This window comes from Erinaceus europaeus, chromosome 2, assembly GCF_950295315.1.
Source record: "Erinaceus europaeus chromosome 2, mEriEur2.1, whole genome shotgun sequence".
Classification (NCBI taxonomy): Eukaryota; Metazoa; Chordata; class Mammalia; order Eulipotyphla; family Erinaceidae; genus Erinaceus; species Erinaceus europaeus.
The window spans coordinates 177,799,182-177,825,863 of record NC_080163.1 but is presented as its reverse complement, the minus strand read 5'-3'; the positions used below and the strand labels follow the sequence as shown (position 1 = coordinate 177,825,863).

The 26,682-nt window shown below is 47.1% G+C and overlaps 1 protein-coding gene across 3 annotated transcripts in view; it reads right to left on the bottom strand.

Moving 5' to 3' along the window:
* Positions 1–23,767, bottom strand: part of VSTM2B (V-set and transmembrane domain containing 2B) — a 36,372-nt gene extending 12,605 nt beyond the window's left edge. Inside the window, exons 1-5 of one of the 3 annotated variants that reach the window (XM_060185635.1) lie at positions 23,427–23,767; positions 22,517–23,112; positions 21,784–21,968; positions 20,437–20,466; positions 18,671–19,148 (exon numbers count right to left, since the gene is read on the bottom strand). In XM_060185635.1, the coding sequence (XP_060041618.1) occupies positions 18,671–19,148; positions 20,437–20,466; positions 21,784–21,968; positions 22,517–22,598 (775 nt within the window). In that variant the 5' untranslated portion in view covers positions 22,599–23,112; positions 23,427–23,767. The remainder of the gene's footprint in view (positions 1–18,670; positions 19,149–20,436; positions 20,467–21,783; positions 21,969–22,516; positions 23,113–23,426) is intronic. The other 2 variants (XM_060185637.1, XM_007539446.3) reach the window with 2 other exon arrangements.
* Between the last annotated feature and the right edge of the window lie 2,915 nt (positions 23,768–26,682).

Genomic DNA, 26,682 nt, shown 5'->3' with positions numbered 1-26,682 from the left:
TTGCACCAAAGTAAAAGACTCTGGGGTGGGGAGAGGAGGATTCAGGTCCTGTAACATGAAGGCAGAGGAGGACCTAGAGGTTGAACTGTTATATGAAAAACTGGGAAATGTTATTCATGTACAAACTATTATATTTTACTGTTGACTGTAAATCATTTATCCCCCAATAAATTAAAAAAATAACACACATGATTAGTCAACAATTTTTTCTGCTTTATATCTTAACTCTTTTTCAGTTACCAGGTTCCAGATGCTACCATAATGCCAACTGGATTTCCATGGGCAGATGGATCCACCAATATGTCCTGGGGCCCTGCTTCCCCAGAGCTCTGCCCCACTAGGGAAAGGGAGAGACAGGCTGGGAGTATGGATTGCCCTGCCAACACCCATGTTCAGCAGGGAAGCAATTACAGAAGCCAGACCTTCCACCTTCTGCACCCTATAATGATCCTGGTTCCATACTCCCAGAAGGATAAAGAATAGAAAAGCTATCAAGGGAAGGGATGGATTACAGAGTTCTGGTGGTGAGAACTGTGTGGAATTATACCCCTCTTATCCTATGGTCTTGTCCATGTTTCCATTTTATAAATAAAAAATTTTAAAAAAGAAATCATTCCAGACTGGTATTAAAAATAATAACACTCATAATGATCTTCTAATGTGGCAAACTTGATTGCTAGCTCCTTTCCAGCTATTTCTTTTGAAATAAGATCTAAGGGGGCCAGGTGGTGGTGCATCTGGTTAAGCTCACACATTACAGTGCAGGAGGACCCAGGTTCAAGTCCCTTGTCCTCACTTGCAGAGAGAAAGCTTCATGAGTGGTGAAACAGGGATGCAGGTGTCTATCTCTCCCTCTCCCTCTTTATATCCCACTTCTCTCAATTTCTCACTGTCTCTATCCAATAATAAAAAAAAATAAGATCTTTCCCTAAATAATTCTTTAAGGGTGATGAAAAAGGTATACAGGACTTTCCCTGTGTTTGGCAGGGGCAGGGGCAGTCTGGCCATAGTGAATGCAAGGTGCTCCCTAGATGAAGCACCCCTTAGTACTGGGTCCTTATGGGGGTACAGATTCTCAAAGCCATGAGGACATGTATATTGACTTACATGCAGTTTCCAGTGCCAAGAGAATTCCCCCTTTTGTCTCTTATTGGGATGTAGGACTAAAATAAAATGGAGTCACTTTGCCAGAAACATGAGTCAGTCAACAGAGAAATACAGAGGAAACAATCTAATCTAGTAGGATTTTAAAGCTCTTCTCAGGAATTAGCAGAGAGTACCAGTCAGCCCCCCACCCCCAACCCCCAAATCTGCTCACATCATCTCGACTTCTTTGATCTCTGAAGCAGCTACCCTGATTCAAATAAGAAAAGTAACCAAAGCAAGCAGTTAGCTACAAACTAATAACTTCTATATTTATCCTATAAAAATCCCTTCATCTGTAACCAACTGAGAACTCCCTGCTCCAGAACTCATCTTTCTGTTTTGTCTTATTCAGTTTCTCCTTTCACAAGTGAGGTCCAGAGAGGTTAAGTGAGTTGGTTAAGGATGCACAGCTCATATGTAATAGAGGAAATATCTCAGTTAATTATGGTGCTTAGGAAGCTCATTTTGGGCTCCCTGGCTATTGGGAAACTTAGTGGGCTGTCTTGCTGGTTCCAGGCAAATTGAAATTGTTCATGGAGGTTATATATGTCTGTGCTTTTTTGCCCTGAGGTCTTTGCTCATACTGACTTCCCTTTACTGCCCCCTCTGGCTACCCGGAGCCCCCAGCCCTCCCGGACCTGGCCCATAGAGCACCCCTCCCCCACAAGGTGACCTCTTAAATGCCTACTTTCCTCAATCATTGCTCTGGTCCCACAGCCTTCTCTCCACAGCTGCTCTTGCAAGAGATGGAGACATTCTTGATGGCACCCCACAGCTAGTGACCTTAGCTGGCAGATGCTGAAGTCAAAGATAAAAATATCTGTCCCACCCACTCATCCACCCACCCCCATCATGTCCATTTGCTTCATCTTTAGTTGGAGACCTACCCCTCACCGGGATACTCCCATTCTACCTTTCATCTTCACTTCCCTCTCCACAGTCTCATCCATCCTGCTGTCTTGCAGCCTTCCTTTTCACCCATCCATCTCCTCCCCTCACAGCATCCCTGGGACACAGCACCCTCCCTGACATTTTGTCCTTACAGGCTCTGAAGGAAGCACCTCTGGGCTGTGTTTGGCAGCCATGAATGTGTTTGCCTTCTGCCTCTGCCAGAGGGTCAGGCTGGGAAGACTTGCACCCCTAACACTCTGCCTGTACCCTGAAATGCACACAAAATATCTGCTGAAGGAATGAATGGAAGCCTTTCTTAGATCCCCAGCTGGTCTATGCAGCTACAATACCCTAGCCATTGGCCAGATGCTCTCTGTTCAGTATCTCAAATGCCGGCAGGGGCCAGAGGCCTGGCCTTGCAGTGACCTTACCTTCCTTCCAAGGACTCGTGACTGTGCACACAGCTCTTTGTCTCACTCTTCATAAACCAAGAGTTATAGCTACTGTATTTCATTTTCTTCATTAATATGCTTTTATTCTGGCAGAGCTTTTCTCCTCATTAGATGGGTTGCTGCTTGGTTCATGAATTGCTCAGTAAAGTCAATTAGATCTTTAAAATTAACTCGGTTGTATTTTTGTTATTTAACAAAGGGGGCCATATTCATCTGGATGGATAAGGCCTTGCATCTGCTATACTATGACATAAAGTGTTAGCAGTGCTTGTCTTGGTTATCTTTTCTATTCTTTCTTAATGATTATTTTCTGATATGTTGATAAATAACACACTTGGCCATTGGGAAAGAGAACAAAAATTTTAAAAAATTATTTATTTATTTATTATTGGATAGAGACAGAGAGACATTGAGAGGGAAGGGGAGATAGAGGAGAGAGACAGAGACACACCCACAGCCCTGCTTCACCACTCTTGAAGTTTTCCCCCTGAAGGTGGGGACCAGGGGCTTGAACCTGGGTCCTTATACCCTGTGATGTGAGCACTTAACCAGGTGCGCCACCACCTGGCCCCCTGAGAACAAAAATTTAAGAGAAGATATGTGTTCCTAAGTAAACTATTTTTTATTCTACTATGTCATTTAACCTTGTAAGCCACTTAAATTCTCTCCTTACAAAATGGTACATAATATGTTATCTAGTTGGTTTTTTTTTTGTCTTTGCCTCCAGGGTTATCTCTGAGGCTTGGTTGTCTGCACCACAAATCCACTGCCCCTAGTGGACATCTTTTTCCTTTGCTGTCATTGTTGTTTGTGGATAGGATAGAGAGAAACTGAGAGAAGAGTGGAAGATAGAGAGGGAGAAAGAAAGACAGGCACCTACAGATCTGGTTCTCTGCTCTTGAAGCAAACCCCCTGTAGGTGGGGAGCCCAGGACTTGGACCAGGATCCTTGCACTGGTCTTTGTGCTTCACACTATGTGCGTTTAGCCCTGTGTGCTACTGCCAGGCCATCTTATGTTATCTACATTTTTAAATTACTTGTATATTTATATATGCATATGTGTGTACACAAATATACATGTATACACAAATATATATGTACAAGCATATATTTGTGTATTTGGACTATCATTGATTTCTTTTATATTTTTATACATTTCCTTTTAAAATTTATTTTATTATATTTATTTTTATTTATTGGATAGAGACAGCTAGAAATCGAGAGGGAATGGGGTGATAGGGAGAGACAAAGAGATACCTGCAACATTGCTTCACCACTTGCAAAGCATTCCCCCTGCAGGTGGGGACCAGGGGTTTATGTGTGCTCAACCAGATGTGTGACCACCCAGTCCCTTATCAGTTTCTTTTAAAGCAGTAGACCCTCCGTTTTCAATTTAACTGTTTCATTGAACTATATCATCTCAACTAGAAATAGAACACTTCTGGGTAAAGCTGAGGGCACATTTGGGGGCAGGCTGAAGAACCTAGGATACTGAGGAACAACTAACCAAAGGGTCTCTAGCAGGTCTAAAATGCATGAATAAAAGGGGCCTGCAGGTGGCTCACTCAGTAGAGTATACATGTCATCATGTGCAAGGATCTTGGTTTAAGAGTCCATATGTAGGGAGAAAACTTCATGAGTGGCAGAGCAGTATTTCAGGTGTCTCTCTTACTTTCTCCTTCTCTGCCCCCTCTATCTCTGTCTCTATCACAGAAAGAAATTAAACAAACAAAAAAAAATGCATGGATGGTGGGCAGGAGTACACCCTTTACAGAGAGGAAATGGGGTACCAGTCAGGGTTCAAATGTGTAAATCTGTGCTTCCATGGTACATCCTAGTCCTGTTGAATCTTCACTAATCTCCTCCATTACTTTTGTGTCCTGTGACATGGATTGAGTCCCAGGCTTTCCAGGTTAGGCAAACAGTGAAGACTCAATGAAAGCTTGCTCAGCAGAGGCTGCTCAGTGAAGGTGTCTTGGTCTCAGCTGGAAGAGCTGGCAGAGAAAAGGCAACTGGACAGACTGAAAGACCGAAAGAAGGAGGAGGCTAGTGCAGCCAGTGCACTACAACAGTCCTCTCCTCTGCAGCCTGCCTTGGATATTTCTGTTTCATGCTGAGGACCATTCTTTAGAAGCACAATTTAACTGAAAAGGTTAACACATTTTAATTGCCCAGGGATAGTGCTCTGAAAATTCTGTAACATGTGCTCATTAAATAAAATTAGCACAGAGGAGCTGCCCAGGATATGTCACACATTAAAATATGACTCTGTAGAATAGAATGTATTATGAATTATTGCCTTGTGTATTCTTTTTATTACATTAGGCTTTAATGCAAATACAGCTATTCATTTGCCCACCCCTTGATATCTGAGTTTTTAAATGCTTGAAAAAATGTATCTACATTGACTTTCACATGGACAACAGTCATCAAATCTTGAACAAGCTGCCTTCATCAGTGTGGCCAGTGTCTAGCAGATGGGAGCTCCCTGTTTCTGTTCCTCATTCCGATGGCTCTTCTACCTGAAGTTTGAGGGGGTAGAAAGCTAGAGACAGGCTGGGACTAACAATGTCTACTAGCTCTCTGGTCCTCTCTCTGGTCTGGGACTTTATGCAGAAATATGGTCTGGCATGGAATACTGGGTCTAACCAATCTGTGCTATGGCACTATATGAGTGAGTCTTTTCTCCCTGTGGCCTCCATCTGAGAAGATGTAGATAAAACCTGTATGTTCATATCTGGAGGACTCTATTTTTAAGTATACCTGCAGTCCCAATCCCATTCATGCTGTGAGATTCAGTCTGCATCCCTTTTGCTCTCATCTTTTTTTATTTCTTTTTTAAAAAAATATTTATTTTATTTATTTATTCCCTTTTGTTGCCCTTGTTGTTTTATTGTTGTAGTTATTATTGTTGTTGTCGTTGTTGGATAGGACAGAGAGAAATGGAGAGAGGAGGGGAAGACAGAGGAGGAGAGAAAGATAGACACCTGCAGACCTGCTTCACTGCCTGTGAAGCGATTCCCCTGCAGGTGGGGAGCCGGGGTTCGAACCGGGATCCTTATGCTGGTCCTTGTGCTTTGCGCCACCTGCGCTTTAACCTGCTGCACTACAGCCCGACTCCCCTTTTTTTATTTCTTAAACTTTTTTATTATCTTTATTTATTTGATAGAGACAGTTATAAATTGAGAGGAAAGGGAGTGATAGGGAGAAAGACAGAGAGACACCTGCAGGCTTGATTCATCATGTGTGAAGCTTTCCCCTTGCAGGTGGGGACTGAGGACTCAAATCTGGGTCCTTCTGCACTGTAATATGAGCACCAACCAGGTGCACCCACTATCTGGCCCCTGCTCCCATCTTTTGTGTCTTTTTTTTTTTCACCTAATGTATAGTTTATTTTCTTTCTTTCCCTCCTTCTCTCCCGCTCTTTCCTCCCTCCCTTCTTTCCTTCCTTCCTTCCTTCAGGGTTTCTGCTGGGGCTTGGACCTGCTTCTCAGTCCTTTGTCCACTTACTACACATCCATCCATCTGCTTGGTCCAAATCTAATCATTTCATGGTTGAATGGTAGCATCTAATGTGGTTTCCCCACAGACTCTGCTCCTGTTTCTCCAAGCTCCACATTGCATACTGTCATTTCCACAATGCCCTGACACGATACCCACTTATTCCTTATGCCACTGCTTTTAGGGGAAAGCCAATGCTGCCATTCCCATTATATCACCGTATGGGAATTAGATACTCAAACATCTCTCCACTTAATTTCCTCCATTTTCATTACCTCTGACTCAGTTATAGGACTGTTGTGTTCCTCCACTCCCTGTTGCTACAAGACCTGTGTACGTGCTCTCCTCTATTTCTGGCAGGCCACACACTCTTTCTTTACTGATTCAATCCTTTTTTTTTTTTTTTTTTTTTGCTTCCAGGTTTATCGCTAGGGCTTGGTGCCTGCATTATGAATCCACTGCTGCTGGAGGCCATCTTTTCCCATTGCTGATATTACTGTTATTGTTGTTGTTGGGTAGGGCAGAGAGAAATCGAGAGAGGAGGGGAAAACAGAGAAAGGGAGACAAAGATAGACACCTGCAGACCTGCTTCACTGCTTATGAATCAACCCCGCTGCAGGTGGTGATCTGACGGCTAGAACCTGGATCCTTGCGCTGGTTCCTTGCGCTTTTCACCATGTGCACTTAACCTGGAGCACTATTGCTTCCCCCCCCCACTAAATTATTTTTTTAAATATATTTTCTCTTTTAAAAGTATTTTATTTATTTATGAGAAAGTTAAGAAGAGAGAAAGATCCAGATATCACTCTGGTACATGTGCTGTCAGGGATTGAACTCAGGACTTCATGTTTGAGAGTCAGTGCTTTATCCACTGTGCCTCCTGGACCACCCAATTCAATTCTTAATGGACTTCTAGACTATGACTCAAATGGTACTTTATCAGGGACCTTTTTCTGATTCAGTTACTCCTTCCCCAGTCTTAACTTAGAGTGTTACACATGGCTACAAATTTTTACTTGCTTTGAGACTATTTGATCAACGTCTTATTAATGATGTCCATCAGTGCCTGCATAGTTCCTGAAGGTAAAAGATGCTCCATGTACATTTCTGGAATATATATATATGAATAAACTGAATGTAGGGAAGTGGGATATGGACCTAAGGAAGTAGAAGGCATCATTCTGAATGAGGTGGCCAAGATAGAGAAGAAAATGCTAAGGGTCCTGAGACATCATGTGGGCATTTAGGATGTTTGAGACCCTTCTGACAGTGGTATCAGAAAACCTTCCTTTTCTTTCTGTGAGTCCATTTTCAGGGTTCTTCTTTCTCAGTTTGGCCACCGTGGCTAGACCATGATCCCAACTGTGAGTCAGGACTGGGTCTGTTGGATGCTCTGCGTAGCTTCTGTGTCCTGGTCAGCAGATAGTTTGCCAGGAACTCATCACTCTAACTCAGACTAAGCTGCGGCATGATGTCAGCTCCCCCTCCTCCAGGTTTATTAAAGAACCTTCTTTGGGGCCAAATGACATTTGTATGAGAATCAATCGCAGTAAGTCACTATAAAGAGACCTGACATTGAAACTGAGATTTACTGGCTTAAAGAAAACTAAGCCTTTTCTTCCTAGGAGAGCTAATGGGCAGGGGACAGATGGGTGCCAGCAGAGAGAAGGGCTCTTTCTTGGACACATTCATTAAAGGCAGTGTATTATAATACTATGAACCAATACTAGGGCCATACATTTTTCTTTAAAAAAAATCAATGAAAATACCATCATTATTATTATTTTGAAAGGCAGTAAAACTTCTATCTGTGAGCCTGTAGTGGGATCTTCACAATCCGTGGGAGGCAGGCTGATCTGAGATGCTGAGGGTATGACTGACTGAGCAAGAGGGGTCCTTGCCTCCTGGTTCTGCATGCAACCTTACTTTCCTCCTACCTTCACCCACAACTGGTCCTGGGTGCTATCACCAGGCACAGTGAAGGCCAGGAGGCATTTTGTGGGGGTGTGAACACAAAAAGCATAATGCAGGAGAGCCAGTATACACCTAAGCTATAACCTCCCAAACTCTATCACTTCACAGGCACATTCCTGTGGGCACCGGGTCTTCCCTGCAGAAGAAACTGCAATTCAGCTGGTAAAAGTCCCCAGAGAGAAGGATTCCAAGCCCCATCTCTCCAGTTTAGACTTGTCCTGAAGTCCCTTAGCGGGCTTAATCCTTCTGCTACTTTCTCCCTGGAGATGCACTTGGCTGGTGCTGCTAATACAGAAACCCAGTCTCATTTGATACTGCATCTGCTAATCTCAACCAAATCAATGCAACCAGTGCCACCTCAACACGTTTCACTTCAGACAGTGTCCAGAGACACTAGGAGTGGGATATTAACCCTCCAGCTTCAATACTCTGGTAAGACCTTTCCTAGCTCATAGTAATCCTTAGCTCCACTTCAGGTGGCGCACCTAACAAAATTACAGAAGCTAGATATAGACCAGGGCCCATTAGATAGGGCACATGTATCTATAAGTTAAGGGAAAATATATATCTGAAAGTAAAAGTGCAAAATAGTCTTCAGTGACTCAATAAAGGTAGTAAGCAAGTACAAAGATTCAAAAAGACACTATAAAGTACTTAATATTTTCTAGTAAGACCTATATGCCTCCTCACCTAGTTCCTATTTCACTTCCCTTAATCACTCTAAGTCTAACACTGTCAGATAAAGTAAGAAATACAAAAGCAAGAGACTAGTACACTTTAATGATGGCCCTTTGGTCACTACCATCATCTGGGACCCTAGTTAGAGATTCTCAGATAGATATAATGGCCTAGACCTCTAACAGATCCCTCTCTATACTATCACTGGTCATCTCCATCAGGAATAACACAATAAATCCTCTTATGGGATATATATATATAACAGTGGTAGAAATTGCTCCACTCTATAAAGGGAGGGGCTGGGTCAACATACTCTGTCACTTGAGGAAGACTGTTCCTGAAATGACTGTAGCCTAGAATGTTCCTAGTTATGATCATGGAATGTGGCCTCAGATTGATAGGGATGCAGAGATTACACAGGCTCTTGTGCTAAATATGAATAGACATGGGCCCTAGGTCAGATATATGGGTTTATAGTTAAAGATATTTATATACTTTTCCCATATTTGGGAGCTACTCTCTGCCCCGATCCAGCTTTCTAATATATTCCCAACTCTAATCCCATTTCCCCAGCCCACCTGCATGTTAGCTCAGACAAAATTAGTAAAATCATAGGCCCTTTGGAATATCCCTAAAATAGACTTCCTAGCTTCTTCCAACATGAAAACCCCAAATCTTACCTGCTATAGTCTTACCTTTAGGTTCCTGATATTAAGCAATTTGTACTGCTTTATATCTTAGTGATTTTTAGCCACCAAGTTACAGATGCTACCATAATGCCAACCTGTTTTCCCTGGGTAGAAAACTTCATCAGTGTGTCCTGGAATCCCATATCCCCAGAGCCCTACCCAGTTGGGAAAGACAGAAACAGGCTGGGGGTATGGATCAACTTGTCAATGCCTATGTCCAGTGGAGGAGCAATTACAGAAGCCAGACCTCCCACCTTCTGCATCCCATAAAGATCTGTGGTCTATACTTCCTGAGGGATAAAGAATAGGAAAGTTTCCAGTGGAGGGGATACTATACAGAACTCTGGTGGTAGGAACTGTAGGGGATTATACCCCTCTTATCCCAAACTCTTGTCAATCATTATTAAATCACTGATTAAAAAAAAAAAAAAGAAACCCAGTCTCTCCTGAGAACTCAGCTTCCTTGCTGGTCAAAAGACTCACCTTACCTCCTTCCCTCATGAAAGTCTCCCCATAGAACAGCTTGGCTATGGTGTTGCCCTCCCAGCACACAGCCAGCTACACAGATGGGTGGTTTGATTTACTGGTGGAACCTGCCCTTGATCACTGTGCTCCTGACTTATGGAACATAGCCTCAACCACATACCAGCCCCAACCCCTCCCTCCCAAGATGGCACCATGACAGAAAGGACAAAAATAGCAACCACAGAGCCATTTATAATTTGATGGCACTCTCTGTTCTGAAGCTCCATCAGTTTCCTTCTGTCACCTTTACCTAAAAAATGGGAGAGATTTCTCAGAGTGATGTCTCAGGACAGAGTACTCTGTCCAGACACTGGGCTTTTGGAAATTGTGGTGAACAATTAATGCCTTTCTCGAATATGATACTGATAACAAGAGCTGATGTCAACTCAATATTTTTCTGGATTCTAGGCCCTGTGCTAAGCTCAAATTTCCCACAGACTGTCCTTGGACCCTGCCATTTTCCTTCTGACATGGGTACATTGACATCCAAGTAAAAAGAGATGAGAAAACTCACACAGGAGGGCAGAAAACAATGTGTCACGATTTGAATCCAAGTAGCTGGACACATGTGAAAATGAGAAGGGGAGTATTTGACACGTGCTTTTTGGGTGACCCAGGAATAGGGAGGATTTGGTGACATGCTAACTTTGGATCAGCCATGTGTCAGCTAGCCAGACAGTTAGGGGCATCTGAAGCATCTGGAGGAAGGGCAATGTGGTTGGGAAAATGAGGCATATGCAACTACCTCCTAAACTTCTCTCAGTCTCCCTGAGAGGTCAGATATTAACTTGGTTGCCCAACTACTTCATAGAGCTAAGCCCCACCTTTGGGCACTGGTATCTAGCTGGGTGCACTGAGGAGGTACCCTTTACAACTTGCTTCAGAGAACATGAATGAATGGTCTGTACCCCAAGGTAGTCCTTAGGCTGGGTGGTCATCTCTGAGTTGGATGAGGCAGAGCTCATAGACAAGAGTGAGTGGGGAAGAAAACATTGAATGCCCAGTTTGGCTCCAGTTTTGCTTAAGCACTTCCCTCAGACCATAAAAATCTAGAAGGGAGTCAAAGTATTGATAGGTTTGGTGTTTTAGCCCAGAGAGGCAATGCTGGGAGGGAAAATACTGTAATTTCCAGGTATAGCCTCATCTGGCATTGCAGGCTCAGGAACAAGGTTCCACAAGGCTTGTCTCTCAAAAACCATCTCCCAAGAACATGGAAGAGGGGACCCTGGTAGCGTATAGGCCTCAGGATCTAGCTGACTGCTGCTGGCTGCTACAGAACTGTAATGACTCACTTCTCAACAGCAGCTAAACCCAACCCAGAGGAGGCCAAATGGGTAATTCATCTTGATACCTATAAATAATACCTTACCTGAGAAAGTGCCAAAGCCACTGACTAGCAGGTTAATGTCCCCAGAAGCCCCAGCCAGGGAAAAAGGCTTGCCCACCTTCTGAGTCAGGGATCTGGAATTACTGGGGCTGGGCCTATTTGCTTGTAATTTTTTAATATAATATTTTAAAATATTTGTTTATTTGATAGGACATGGAGAAACTGAGAAGCTAGGGGAGATAGAGAGGGAGAGAGAAAGAGAGACAACTGCAGCACTGCTTCATTGCTAGTGAAACTTCTCCCTTGCAGGTGGGGGCAAGGGCCTTGAACCCATATCCTTGTGCATTGTAAGGTGTGCACTCTACTAGGTGCTTCAGCATCTAGCCCCTTGCTTGTAATCTTAAACATTACTGCAGCCCTTACTTAAAATGAAATGAAACTTCTCCCTGCTTTGGATACACATTTGGATACAAGATGCCTAGTAACAGTCTTAAATGCATACCAAAATAAAAAGATACCTCTCCCCCCACCTTCTGTGGTGCAAAGGTTTCTGAACACCATATTGACATCTCCTGCAAAGCTCAGGGGTTTAGATCACAGCCAAACCCTCCCACGGTCCACATAGTACAGAATTAATCAATATCGCATTACCTCTTTTACCCCCACAGATGCTTGGGGAATCCTTAATATCCACAGCTTTAAAAATGTGTGCCTGGTGTATTTAATGAGAGGCTCCGTGATGGGTTTGGCTCCCTGTGACATTTTGGAAGGCTAGCTCTCTTCTAGTTTTCTCTTGGGAGCTGACACTTCAGCTGGGGAGAATGTCTGGGTTCTAAGAAGGAAACTGTTTGATAATGTGATGAAAGAGTTACGGAGACCTATGCGAAGGGGGCGAGTGGGGAACTGTGAGGTGTGAGCATGACATGTAATCAGTGCTCAGTTGGAGTATTCTCATTGTGCTATTACTACAATTCACAGCACAACTATTTTATTCTTTATATTGAGCTCTTCCTGCTCCTGAGACAATAGCTGCACTATGGTTAACCACTCAATGGCAGACACATGTCTCTTCATTTGATGTAGTTTACTCAATACATGAGGCATGGGTCAGGGGTTATGGAAAAGGGAGACCTTCAGAAGCTTCCCCAGGATTGACATCAGCCCCTGATTCCTCAAGACTGAAATCACACACTGCCTATAGGAAGCCTCTTTTGGTTGTACCATCTGGATTACAGATATCCCCCCTTGATCCTCTTGCTGACATAGACAGCTTTGTCCTAGAGTTACATGGGTATCCTGAGGTCCCTGAGCTGGACCCATGGACACTGTGCTAGTGCCTGCTCATGCCAAGCGTGTGACTGGCTTATACATGCAGCCTGCTGCTCTCTGGGAGGAGGCAGGCATCTTTTGCCAGCTGTGAGGATCAGCAACTTCTTTTATGGAATCTTTTAATTTTCTCTTTCAGGAAACTCAGAGAGCCTCACTCTCTCTTCTTTGGGACAACTTCTGCCAGATTTATTTTCCCCTTAATTGCAAATCTCATTTCATATCAGAGCTTGAGGGAAGAAAGGCTTATTCATTTAAGGCAGAGGTTTTTTTCCTTTTTGGGGGGGGTCTTTGAGGATCTGGGGCGATCAGGTGGGGGCCACCTGATGCTGAGAACCTGGTTGGAGACAGACTCTCCCCTTGCATGGTGATGCCCCTGAGTTGCCCTGGCATCATTTTCACCAGCATTGTCCTCCACTGGGAGTGCAGGTAGAGAGTGAGTATCTTCACCTTGCCTGCTGCCTCCTGTGGTCCTGGTTGCCATGGAAACAACCAAGGATGCTCCCTCTTGATGGCTCCCAGCAGTAATAGCCTCTGTAAAGCTGTCATACCCATGGCCTTGGCTGTATTTCTCTCATTATTAATTGAAATACTGAAAGCTACTTCTCCATGTATGCACAAGGCAGCAGTTTGCCACATTCAGCTGGCTCTCTATAGGGGCCAGGCTGCCTCTTCTCCAAGTCGAAGACCCAAGGCTAATTAAAGGTTCACATGCCATGCATCTGATCCCAAGATCCCTGAAGAGAGAAACCTCTTGCCAATGTACAAGACACCTAGCTGCAAACAGTATTCTTCTGAGGCTGCACTTTGCTTCACTGAGGTGCTCTTTCTGGTTAGAAGTATGTGTCTGGAAAGATAGTCTGTTTTGTTTATTTCTCTTTCTTGTCTAGAAATGACAGCTGGCAACAAAGTGTTCATGAAAAATAGGTCAGTGTTCAGATTAATTAGGAGTTAGATTTATGAACATGGTTAAGAAGGGCCCTGCTCCCATGCCAGCTTTGCAGCTTTAATCCAGTCTATGTTATTTTTAAGCACAAATATCAAAATGTCTCTTGATAAATGAGACGTGAAATGAATGAGTGTTTGCACATAAACTTTTAGTGCAAATATGCATTTTGCTGTGTTGGGCACATATGGGGCACAGGAAGTATGTTCAGATCTACTTGTGCAGTAGCTAAAGAAAGATTTGGGTAAATCATCTCCCCTTGGCCCACTCCCCTCTCTTGGCATCACTGAAGCAGTCTGTTAAGAATTAGGGTTGCCCAGGCCTCCTAGCTTTTATCCAGATGCAATTACTTGGTAGATGACTACATGGGGAGATGGGTGGAACCATCTCTTAAGTCATCTTAACATCTGAAACAACCGGAGTGTCATGCGGCAGAAGCTAGAATGACCTCTTTAATCACAAACTTAGCTCTGTGTTTGTCCAGGACCTGGTGTGAGGTAACTCCAACTTCTTCCCTTTGATACCCTGAAGTCTGACTCTGAATGATTATGCTAGTCTTCTAGAGGGCTTGACCAAGCGGAGGATCTGATAGGAGACAGTGAGGTCCTTAATTGGCCACTGTTAGTTGGCTGTGTTCCTCTATCAAGGTCACAAGGTCTATTCAGCCAGCCTGTTAGAGTTCTGCTAATTGCTCCTTCCTTTTGGGACTTCAGAGGTGTTAATGGCTTCTGCCTTAGCTAGCCTTGGAGATTGGCCTTCCTTGTTCACACCTTTAGAAATACTATTTTCTGGATTCTCCTTGGTGACTTTATTTGAATGTGTCATCTATCAGCACCCTGTACCCAAACAGTCTTCTTAATTGAGTCCTTCCCAGCCCCTTCCCTTCTAGGCAACTGAGAATTGGGAGTTAGGGAGGTTATGCCTCAAGTTCCCTGCCCAGATTACACTGTGATGGCTCTGACCAGTCATCTGGAGGTTGGTAGTCAGGTGCAGGGCACTGTTCAATGACACAGTCCAGAAAAAAGCTTCTGGGTGGTCTCAGTGGCCTGGATGGTGGGGTGAATGAACTTGGACACTTATGGTGGTATGATTCCCTCCTTGGGATTAAGGCCACCTGGTGTTCCTGTGGGTTAGGAGTCATCTAACCTACTGGAGAGTGGAAGATAGGCTATTCCAGCTGAACACTCACCTTCCTGACCTTCCAAATATCTGCTGGAGGGAAAAAGTGGGGGCTATTCTGAGATGTGTCTGTATAGTTCCTGGTGTATTCAATAACTGGTAAGAATTTTGACAAAGACCTTATGGTGCCAAGATACTGTTTCCTAAATGGTACTGCCTATCAGTCCTGGTAGAAGCCCTGTAGAAGGCTGTGCTTTGTGGAGGGAAATGAACACCCTGATCTACCTGGGTACTGACATGCTGCTCTGGGCTGACAAGTACCCAGAACCATCAAAACTGAGCTGTAGATTGGAGTCTTGGGGGTGGGGCCAAGATGGTGACTTAGAAACAACAGCTGGCGTGAGGTCTAAACAGAAGCAATTTACAACCTGGGATTCTCTGGATAGGGTAGGATATTGGGCCATCTGTAGGAGGATGAACAAGGGGTGGTCAGGGTGACCACAAAAAAGAGTCCTATAACCCACTCTTGGGCTGGCAAACAGAGGCCAAAAGGATGAAGAAAGAAAAATCTTTTTGGCTTGATTTTTGAACTGACCCCTCCCCCCCCACCTCAGAAACAGCCCCCAGGGGCTGGGCAGCTACTCCTAGCAGGCTTCCTGATGAGCGATTTTCTTTACCAAGATTCCTGGCTCACCAGGGATGTCATTCCAAGCCTTTTTTCTTTTTGTTTTCCTTCTCCTTTTTTTTTTTTTTTAGGTGGCTGAAGCTCTATTTGAGTGACAAAATACGTGACCAATCAGAGCCTCAGTTCTGTCTGGGAAAGTGTACCTGGAGTTTTTTTTTTTTTTGGGGGGGGTACTTATAATTGGCTGATTTTGCTCAGGCTACCTGCAGCCAATCCTGAGCAGTCCAAGCAGCAGACTGTTAGGGTTTTTTACTCTATTATTATTATTATTATTATTATTTTATTATATACACATGTCTCTTTTCCCTTCTCCTTCCTCAGGTTAATCAAAATTAACTGTTGTTGTTTTTTCAATTAATAGGTGACTGGGTATCCTATCCATTGTGAGAGGAATCTGTTTCTTTTTCCCCTCTTTCCTCCACTTTCCTTTTTCTCTCCTCCTAGCTTAAACAAACAAACAAACAAAACTCTTTCCTTGCACTGCCCCCCCCTTTTTTTCTTTTTCTTTTCTTCCTTCTTTTACTTTCTGAATTCACTGATACTTATCTGGGAATTATTTTGTGAAAGAAATCTGACTTGGAGTGGGCTCTCTGTGTGTGCGTGTCTCTCTTTTCTACTTCCCTTTCTCCTCTTTCTATTCCTAGAATTTACAGTGGACAGTAGACCTGAATAATTATCTATTCTTGCTCTCCTTTTTTCCTTTCTCTTTCTCTTTCTCTTGGTTTTGGTTGCTATTTTTTCTTGGACTGGTGGTGCTGTTTGGCTAACTGGTATTGGTTGAACTGCATCAATCCTTCCTTCAGTTGCTATTGTTGTAATTTCTGAGGTTTGTGACAGCACTTATCATAAGGGTCTTTAGTACAGCATAGCTTGTACTCAAAACATGACAACTGAAGAATGACTGAACAGAAAAATAAAAACCACATCAATAAAAAAAAAATGGTTAAATAAAGGGCAAATAAATTGCTACCACAATGAATCAGGACAGGAGACCAGAAGAAACTCCAAATCAGTCAGAATTAACCATAGATAAGAAAAGTATGCAAGCAGTAATAAACCTAATAATCACAGAAGACAGCAATGGGGCAAAGAGCTATCAGAATTAGGGAAACCACAGATGAGACCCACAAGGAAAATACTAGCTACTTCGAGCTAATTAGAGAACTGAAAGCTGAAATAGCTGAGCTAAAAGGCCAAGTAGCAGAACAAGCTAATACTATAACTGAACTGAAAAAAGAAGCTGAGGGAAGGGAAAGCAGACTAACAGAATCAGAAAACAGAATTAACCAGAGGATGAGCTAGAGAAAAATAGGAAAGAGGTAAAAGAGCTCAAAAAGATACTGAGAGACCCTTAAAACAACAGCAGAGACATATGGGATGATCTCAAAAGAAGTAACACTCATATAATTGTCCTACCAGAGGAAGAAAGAGAGGAAGGGGAAGTAAACATTCTAGAGGAAATAATAGAAGAAAACTTCCCAAACCTAAACAACAGAAAGGACATTAAGATCTAAGATGCCCAGAGAGTCCCAAACTCTGAGAATCAACCCAGACCTGAAGACACCAAGACACATCATAGTTACAATGAAAAGAAGTAAGGATAAAGAAAGGATCCAAAAGGCTGCAAGAGAAAAACAAAAAGTCATATAAAGGGGAAAATCCATAAGACTATCAGCAGACTTCTCCACTCAAACTCAAAACTGAGCTGTCCTGGCAACATTTGGGCTTTTTAGAAACAAAAGCATTATCAGGGCCTACATATACAAATGGGTTTCTTGCTTTGGGGATAAGCTTCTGTGAAACCAATTGTGGTCAACATAGGACTCTGTAATATAATCAGCTACCACTAGACATAGCCCTTGGATGTGTGCAGAGGGTCAGACTCAGGTCAGAGGAGAGGAACTCAAGCAGGAATGAGTTAATGAGCTTGACCTCACTAATATTTTTCTATGGGCTATGGGTACTATCAAGTTCAAGTTCACTTTCAAAGGTCTCTCTCACATGACACTTGCTTTATTATTATTATTTTCTCCTCTCTAGGACCTTGTGCATGTATGTTCCACTGATCCTTGGCTGATTTCTTCATTGTCTTTAGCTCAAATAGAGAAGTAGATCAAAAGAGAATGTGAGTGAGAGTCTTAAGTGTCCAAGTTCACCTGACCACCCAGGCCACCCAGAAGCTTTTTTCTGGACTGTGTCATTGAACAGTGCCCTGTACCTGACTGCCAACTGCCAGATGATTGGTCAGAGCCACCACAGTGTAATCTGGGCAGGAAACCTGAGGTATAACCTCCCTAACTCCCAATTGTCAGTTGCCTAGAGGGGAGGAGACTGAGAAGGACTCAATTCTACTACTCTTAGGGGGTGTCAGGGTTAGGACTTGGGGTTTCTATGTGGCAAAGTACACACTTTACTGTGTCAACTATCTCCTGGCTCATGATTCATTTTTGTCTTTACTTCTCCCTTTTTTTAAAAAAAACCAAAAAACACTGAAGCATTAAGATAAGTTTCTCATGTGCACCACCAAAACTCACCACTGGAAGTCCAATTCTGTCCCTTACCACATGTTTGTAAAAAATGCTATTTCCTTGATTCCTATGGTCCCTGTTGGCTACAATGTTTGCCCCTCAGATTCAGAGGGATGGACCAGGAATTTGTATCCTTGATAAACTCTGATATTGGTAGCAGGTAACTGCACCCTGTGAACCCTGAGAGGAGGGTGTGGCAGCATGATCCACTCCACCAGGGACTGCCCAATTTCTCAGGAGAGACATTCTCTGTAGGGCTATGCCACAAACAGAACTGAGAGTTGGAGCTTCAGAGAGGAAGTGACTTGCTTATCAGACACAGGGAGTGAACTCTGAAGTCGAGCCCATCTCTCAATCCCATCTTTGTGCTTACAGAAAGAATAGGGGATGCCTTTGGAGAAGGGGCAGACATGTGTGCGACAGGCTCTTGTTGCTCTCCATAAACCTCCTGTCCTGGCCATCTCCATAGATAATTAACAAACTTACTTAACAAACCAGGTCCAGCACCTTGGCATGGACAATTTGCATTCAACCCAGTCAAGCCACAACCAGATTTTCACTGCTGGGGTGAAACCACCTCTTCCCATTCAGCTTTGTGCAGGTACCCTATGTGAGTTAAGATGCTGGCCTATGTTCAGAGCACAGTTTCCCCACCTCCCCCAGTCCAGATCTCTAAATTCAATGGAGCCTCTGGTAGAGCAGACCCACACTCATACAGCACAACATGAATATTTCAAGAGGTCTCCGGTAAAGAGAAAACTAAGAGAAGAGAACTGAGTCCTGGCACCAAGTTATCTGAGAAACACTAGCTGATCCACAAATGACCCTAGAGCAGCAACCTAAGAGCACCTGATTCTGTCTTAGGGAGATATGCACCCCTTACCTGAATCATGCCTCTGAAGCAGAAAGACCCCCTGGCTGGATGGTGGTGATGCTGAAGAAGTGGCAGTCGCCGGTGTGGTGGTGACTGTGTGGACTGCAGAGGCAGCAACAGCCTCCGGGACTCCAGGGCCTCGGATTGCAGGAGGGCTCCCAGGAACAGAATTCTTGTTGTCCAGGCTGGGTTCTGAGGTGGCACGGCCCATTATGCCAGTAGCACCCACGTTGTTGTTGGCGTTGGCAGAGCTGGCTGGGCCTTGGCGTCGTGGACCACTGCTCTGGATGTGGGACACGGCCTCTGCCGCCTGCATGTTGGGCGGTTCAAAGCGCGAGAGCACACGCAGCAGCGCCTGAGCCTTGTGCTCCTGCGTGTCGTCGTCGCTGTAGTCCGACACGCGGCATTCGTACACGCCCTCGTCCTGCTGCCGCACTGCAGACAGCCGGAGCCGGTGCGAGATGTCATTGCCCTGCACGCGCACCGTCTGCAAGACAGTGGGGGCTGGGTCAGAGGCCCAGAGGGTCAGGTCTGGCCCTGCCACTGCACCCCCAGAGCACTTTCACTCCATCTCCTCAGTGGCATGAGGCCTGACTCTGGACCAGTGGGTGGTCCAGCCCACTGCAGTCCCTGTTTCCCATCATGGTAACTCACTACTTATTGTTATGACCCTTGCCTCCACAAACCCAAGTTTCCTGCCTTCAGAGCATGGCTTGGAGAGTGTAGAAAACACCCTCAGCCTTGGCCTCTCTGGTTGTGAACCTCTTTGCCATAGGTGCTACCACTGAGTGCAACTGCTTGGCCTTAAGTTTGGCCCTTGTATTCACTGGCACTGCTTACCTCCTTAGTGGTGAGAAGGGCAGCTTCCCTGCCCTCAGGTATACATACACCTGCTCACCCCCTATCCCCACCCCAGGGCCAGCCCTTGCAACTCTCCCAGTCCTCCATAGCTAATCCTTCCAGCTAGCAACACCCACCGAGGCTCTTGCCAGAGACCCTGATTCTCTGCTGCTTTTCAACTAGCTTCTGCAAAGAGCAATTCTTTCTGCTCAGCACCAGGAGCTCGGGGGCCAACCCTAGTGCACCCCCCCCCCCCCCTTGTCTTGGTGGAGATGCTGAGTGGAAGTGCTAGATGGCTCTCAGCAAGCACCCCCTCCCAATTTCTGAACTGAACCCCTAAGGAGGACGCCCTGGGTGTTTTAAGGCCTTGATATTTTCATACTCCAGGTGGGAAAAGCTTGGGCGCTTTTCCTCTCTGAGTTACTAAAATCTACCATGGGCCCTGCAGAGTCTACAGCAAGGCTGTTTCCAATGTGGAGTCTACCGCCCCCCAGCGTCCCTGCCCACAGCCCAGGCTGAGGAAGAGGGATAGCAGAGGTCCCTCGAGTGAGGTGGGGAGGATTGGAGGGGGTGGAGCGCGCCGCAAGCTGGAGCAGAGGAGCACGCCCCCAGCAGCCGGAAGAAATGCCCAGAGGAGAAAAAGGACCAAGCTCGGGGTCCTGAACATTCTGTCCAAACGAAGGAGAGTTTTACAGATGAGCGTAGAGCGGAGGAAGGAGATTTCAGGCGCGGGGCCTTTGATTTACACAAAGGAGAACCCGACCCCGCTACTGGCGACAGATGGTGCGGACACACCAAGTAGCCCACAAGGCCAGGCTCAGTGTAGGGCCCTAAGCCGCCTCCACAGCCGAGCCTTTCTAAAAAAGAGGAAGCTGCCGCCGGCACCGAGCGGCCAGGAGGGGTCTCCCGAGGCCCGCACTGGGCTCCACACTTACGCTGATTTTAGTTGCATCCTTATTTGTTACCTAGAATGCAAAGAGAGAAACATTAGGCTCTTGGTCGTCAGGCTCAGGGAACTCAGATTCTCTTCCAGCAATGGGTCCATTCGCTGATGGGCTGGGACTCGAGACCCACGTGTGCTGAGGGCCTGAAGAACCCGGGGATTTCCAGAAGTTTTACCCCAAGAGAAGGGAGACCTGGAACTGGCATGGTGCCAGGAAGGGCTGCCCTACCACACCTACGGCCAAAGAGAGGTTGGGATGCTGCAAGGGTGGGAAGAAAGGCCCAGCTCTCTCTCACCGACTATCCTCATTGGTTTCTCTATAAAGCCACTGTAAGGAGGAATGGAAGGGCTGGTGTGTGTGTGTGTGTGTGTGTGTGTGTGTGTGTGTGCACAGGATCCTGAGGGACATGTGAGCAGGAACTCTGGGCAGAGGGGTGAGTGTGTGTGCTTGTGTGTATGCAAGGCTGTGAGTTAAGAGACTGAGGGACAGTCAGTGAGTTCAGGTTTTCAACTATAGAAAGGCTATTCCTCTGACTCTGTGGGGGCTGGAAGTGGCTGGTGTATGTGTATGTGTGTATGTGTGTATGTGTATGTGTGTGTGTGTGTGTGTGTGTGTGTGTGTGTGCGCACAGGATCCTGAGGGACATGTGAGCAGGAACTCTGGGCAGAGGGGTGAGTGTGTGTGCTTGAGTGTATGTGAGGCTGTGAGTTAAGAGACTGAGGTCAGTCAGTGAGTTCAGGTTTTCAACTACAGAAAGGCTATTCCTCTGACTCTGTGGGGGCTGGAAGTGACCTGCCCAAAGGCTTTTCTGTAAACAGTGCTTGACTGGCTGCTGGAACCTAGCCCAGAGGAGCTTAATTCCTTGGCTCTGTGCCCCAGGGACCTCAGTATGGCAGAGGGCAGGGAAAGCCCGTTTGGACCAAGTGGTCTTCCTTTACCACCCAGCAGCATCAGATGCTGGGCATACAGCCAGCTAACAGAAGCCCACATCTTTCTTTCTTTCCTTCTTTCCTTCTTTCTTTCTTTCTCTCTTTCTTTCCTTCTTTCTTCCCTTCTTTCTTTCTTTCTTTCTTTCTTTCTTTCTTTCTTTCTTTCTTTCTTTCTTTTTTAAGGTGTGGAATCTAGAGTGGTTTTAGGAGAGGGGAATGAATGAATGTATAAATCAGTGGTAAAAATGACCGGGGTGGGAGATGCTGAGGGAATGGAGAGAGTGGGAAATGGGTTGCACCACCGGGCGGCGCTCTCTGCTTCGCATATCCACTGCCTTCCACGCCCGGGTGATCCCAGCAGCCCGCGTCGGAGCCAGTGAATGCGGGCGCCGCGTGGGCGGCGTGTTACCTTGCTCCGGGCGCCGGGCACGCTGAGCGCCAGCTCGTGCAGCAGCTCCCGGGGCTGCTCCTTGAGGTACCACCACTGAATCTCCAGCGAATAAGAGGTGGCTCCGCTAGCCCGGAACGCGCAAGGCATTTCGATGTCGTCTCCTTCCCGTACTGTCACATCTTTGGGGACTTCGGTAAATGTAGCTGGGGGCGGGGTAGGAGGGGGAGAGAGAAAGGCGTGACCAGCTGTGGGTTGGGGCCAAGGCCACCCGAGGCGAGCCGGTCGGCCACCGGTTCTCTGGCCATGTGCTCCCCACCCCCTGGATACACAGCGGGCCCCAGCTGGAGGAGCCTGCAAAGTTCGGGGCTGCTGCCTGACCGCTGGGGAGAGGCGCTGCCGCTGCGGGCTGCTCTCCCGGGCTCGGGCGGGGCAGTAGCGGAGGCTCCCGCTTCTCCCCTGCGCGGGGTCGCGCCACCAGAGCCAGACGCGGGCTCGCCAAGACCAGCGTCCCGCAAGCCTTCTCCGCAGCGGAAGCCCGGGTCCGATTCCGAATGAACCCAGCACGGGCGCCTCCAGTGCTGCTCTCCTCCCCCTACCCCTTCGAGCCTGGGCTGCTCATCGGGATGGCTGGAGGCTGGTAAGCCTTCCCCTTAGCTTCCTCCTACTGTTTGGCGGCGACCAGGGCAGGCTGGCCCTGGTACCCCCCGCAGGACCCCCGGTCCACCCGCGGCTGCAAAGTTCCAGCGCTCACCGTCGGCCACGAAGAGCAGCAGGGCGTGGAGCAGCAGCGGCGGCAGGTATCCGAGGGCGCCGAGTGGGGTCCTCTGGTCCATCTCCCGCGGGGGGCGCGGCGGCGGCCCGGGCGCGGAGGGGTGGCGGCGGCGGCGACAGCGTGGGCTCGGCGGGGCTTCAATCGGGCTAGGACTCTTCGGAGCCTGCCATGGCCCCGCGCGACGCCCCCTCCCCCGGCCGCTGGCGGCCGCCAATCAGCCCCGCTCCCTGCCCAGCGCAGCTCAGGCGGGGGGCGCTGCGCTGGGGGCGCAGAAGGCTAGGTCCAGGGCGGGGGTGGGGGGCACTGGCAGTCCCTTGCTCTCCGCCGGACCACGGGGCACCTCAACTCAGCTTCTACCCGGCAGGCCGGGGAGGGGCCAGGCCAGGCCGGGACCCATTCCTAGGCGAGGGAGTGCGCGCTTCCGAGCTTCCGTCTCCCGGTCTCCGCCTGGGCTGGCTTCCTACTGCCACCTCCTCTGGCTCCCGCGAAGCTCTCCCGCCCGCGCCCCAGTCCCCGCCGGTCCCTCCGCTGCTTTTTCCACAAGTAGAGTGGACGCTCAGCCGCGGCAAGCAGACCTGGTGTCCGACCCGGCGCAGCGCGGGGAAAGCCGTGAGGGCAGAGCAGTCCGGCACTGCCAACCCAGAGCCGGGGAGGGGGGAGGGGAAGGGAGAGGGAGGGGGCGGTCAGTGGCTAGGTGCCTAGCAGCCTCCACCGCAGCATCACCCCGGCCCGGCCCTCCCACTGCCAGCCCGGCCCCGCCCCGCCCCTCCCCTCCCGGGAGCGAGCACCCCCGCCCCCGCGGGGGTCTCTTGGAGACACCTCTATCTTTCCCTTCGGAGTACAGCTCCGCCTCGCCCCGCCCCCTCTTTGCTGGGGGTGTCCCTCCTACCTAAATTCTCCTTGGCTCCTTCTCAACCACTCCAGCTGGAGACTGTTGATAATCCCTGCATCCCGCTTGTCCCGAGGCCCTCATCTCAGACCACGCGCCCACAACTCCTTACCCCGCTTGGGGCAAAGAGCTGCACCGTTTTTTGTCCCAGACTCGGGCCATCTCGGGTGGGTGGGTGCTGGGGTTGGGGAGATGGGCGAATAGCTTTGCCCCACCAGGGCTGAGGCCAAGTGACACCAGGAGTCTGCAGTATTCCAGGGAGCAGTGAGCGCAGAGCGCAGGGCGAGAGCAGGTGTCTGTGGCACGGACAACGTGAGCGAGCAAGGCAACAAGCAGAGGCCGTGAGTGACGGCAAAGGCGGTGGAGCTGGGATGGGGTGGGGTGCTGTGGGGAGTGCCCGGCACGACTCAGGGCCCTGGAGGTTTCCAAGTGGAGGTGGAGTCCCTGTGCCTTGGTCTCAGGCCCCTGTCTCTGCGTAAACCAAAACACACACACACACACACACACACACACACACACACACACACACACACACACACACACACGGCCTAGACCTTCACGTTTAGCGGGTTTAAGGGGTTGGACTGGGGCTAGGATGCACCGGAGGCAGAGGTCTGGTGTCCATAGCTGTATTTCAGAACTCATTCTTTGCCAGTGCACCCAGTTTTTCCCTTTTGCTCAAGGAGCCTGCCCACTCCCTATGCATCTGCAGGAGTGGCGTCTCTAAAAGGCTATGTGAAGCTGGGTTGTGGTTCACACAGCACATATTGATAGGGGCTAGCTTCACAGCTTGGTTCGAGTCTCCTCTAATACCCATGAAGTCCCTTGCCATTCTGCTGCTCCACCCTCTCTGCTGGGACCTGAGGCTGAGGTGGGAGGTCGGTCTTCTGCTGCCTGGTATGCCTTCACTGTGCACCAGCCTCTCCTAGGTACCATCAAAGGGTTCCCAGAGAGCCAAGGAGAAAGAAAACAACAAGGTATACATTTCCCAGCAGCTGACTCAGTCCAGGCTGCTGGCAGCACAGCCTGAGTGGGATGAAGTGCAAACCCTTTCTAAGCTTTGCTCTTACCAACAGGACAACGCTCCCCTCACCCCCACCCCAGCTTGGACTGGGTTTCAGTTTCCTCACTGTGGCTAAGAAATCTTATCTTCTCAGTTCATCTTGCTCTTTTACTGAACTCATGTTTGCCAAAGGTCTCTGATAAGGAAAGGAAAAATGTCTAGGGTCTTCCTCCTCTTCCTGCAGTTCCTCTCCAGGGCCCACAAGGAAACCATTCCAGCTTATCCACAAACCAAGAGCTTTATTTATTTATTTATTTTTAAATTCTAGTTTCTGTTTTTAAATATTTATTTATTCATTTTTCCTTTTTGTTGCCCTTGTTTTATTGTTGTACTTATATTGTTGTTGTTATTGATGTCTTCGTTGTTGGATAGGACAGAGAAAAATGGAGAGAGAAGGGGGAGACAGAGAGGAGGAGAGAAAGACACCTGCAAACCTCCTTCACCGCCTGTGAAGCGACTCCCCTGCAGGTGGGGAGTCAGGGGCTTGAACTGGGATCCTTAATGCTGGTCCTTGTGCTTTGAGCCACCTGCACTTAACTTCTGTGCTACCGCCCAACTCCCAAAATTCTACTTTCTTTAAGACACTGCCTTGGGCTGGTGAATGATGACCCTGTAGCCCTCAAGGAAATGGGCAGAATCAGGACCTTGGTGGGATTTTCGGAATGCAGATTCATTTTTGGGCTGATTCCAAGCAGGGTTCAGGTGGTATGAGCTAATCCATTTTATGTTGACCTGCCTGTAGAGGCAGCAGGTCTCCTGTTCTGATACCAGATATAAGCAGAGATCATGTGATCATGGACATCCAAGGCTAGGAGTCACTACTATTATCTTTAAGCTCTGTGAATCTTTGAATCTGGGAGGGTAAGGTGTTTCCTGCCCACTACATGGGTTGTCATTATGATTAGGAAGAATCATGACTGCTTTTTGTCATACACTTCTCATGCACCAGACATGGGTTCTGCACTGTCCATGCATTAGTTCTCTACATGACAATTGAGTGATCCTTCCAAAGTTGTAATCAGATTATGCCTCCACTGCTCAGAACCCTGCTGTGGTTCTCATGTCATTCAGCCTAATTAGCAGTGGTGTTGTGTCCTTGTCTTAGCTCTGTTCTGACATGTTTTCTGTCCTTCCCATGGGACATCCTCTAACAACACAGACCTCCTTCATACCCCAGGACCTTTGCACTAGCTGTATTATCTGATTAGGATGCACTTCCACCAATATACCTGGTTGATTCACTCCAGGTGAGACAAAAAAATATCTGGCATGTCTGGGTTTTCTGCCTGGATTTATTTATTCATTCATTCACTTATTAATTTTACTAGGGCACAGCTCAGCTCTGACTTATGGTGGTGATGGAGGTTGAACCTGGGACCTTTGGTGCATCAGGCATGAATGTCTTTTTGCATAACAATCCTGTTGTCTCCCCAGCTCTATTCTCTGGATTTTTATTAAGAATTGTCAGTGAGTTTCACTGACAATGGTGTAATCTATGGATACATCCCTCACTCACCCTACCACTCTTATTTTCATTTTTTCTTTCTTCCTCTCTCCTCTTCCAACATAAAACACAATATCCCTGTTTATTGAGTTTCTGGTTTGTAGACTTTACTCAGATGGGGCTCTTTGTTTTGTTCAACACCAGAACAGGGTCTGGCATATGGTAGGAGCTCAGCAAACTTTTATGGAATGAATGAGATAATTTAACCTCCATAACAACTCTATAAGATACTGTGATTTCACCTCATTGGTGGCTGAAGCTCAGAGAGCTTAGGGAACTAGCTTAAGGTCATATAGCTAGAAAGTGTCTGAGAAAGGCTTATATTCTTGTCTGTGTTACTCTAGGATTCTAATTATTAACTAAAACATATAATTTGTGTTGGAGAAATAGCATAATAGTTATGCAGAAGAATTTCATGCCTGAGCCTCTTAAGTCCCAGGTTCAACTAACAAAAGCTAGAGATGAGCAGGTCTCTGGTAAAGATAAATAAATAAAACATCTAGTTTCACCTCAGTCCATTTGGATTCCTTTTACCCAGAATTTGTATGAAGAGCAAAGCTCATCTGCCCTTGACTTAAGATGGTCTGGGAGAATCTGAGCTAACCTGGCAGCTTCTTCCCTGCTTAGTCAACTGTGCATAGCAACTATTTGCTCTTCTGCCCCTCTCATGGGATGTGAGGGCAACCCCT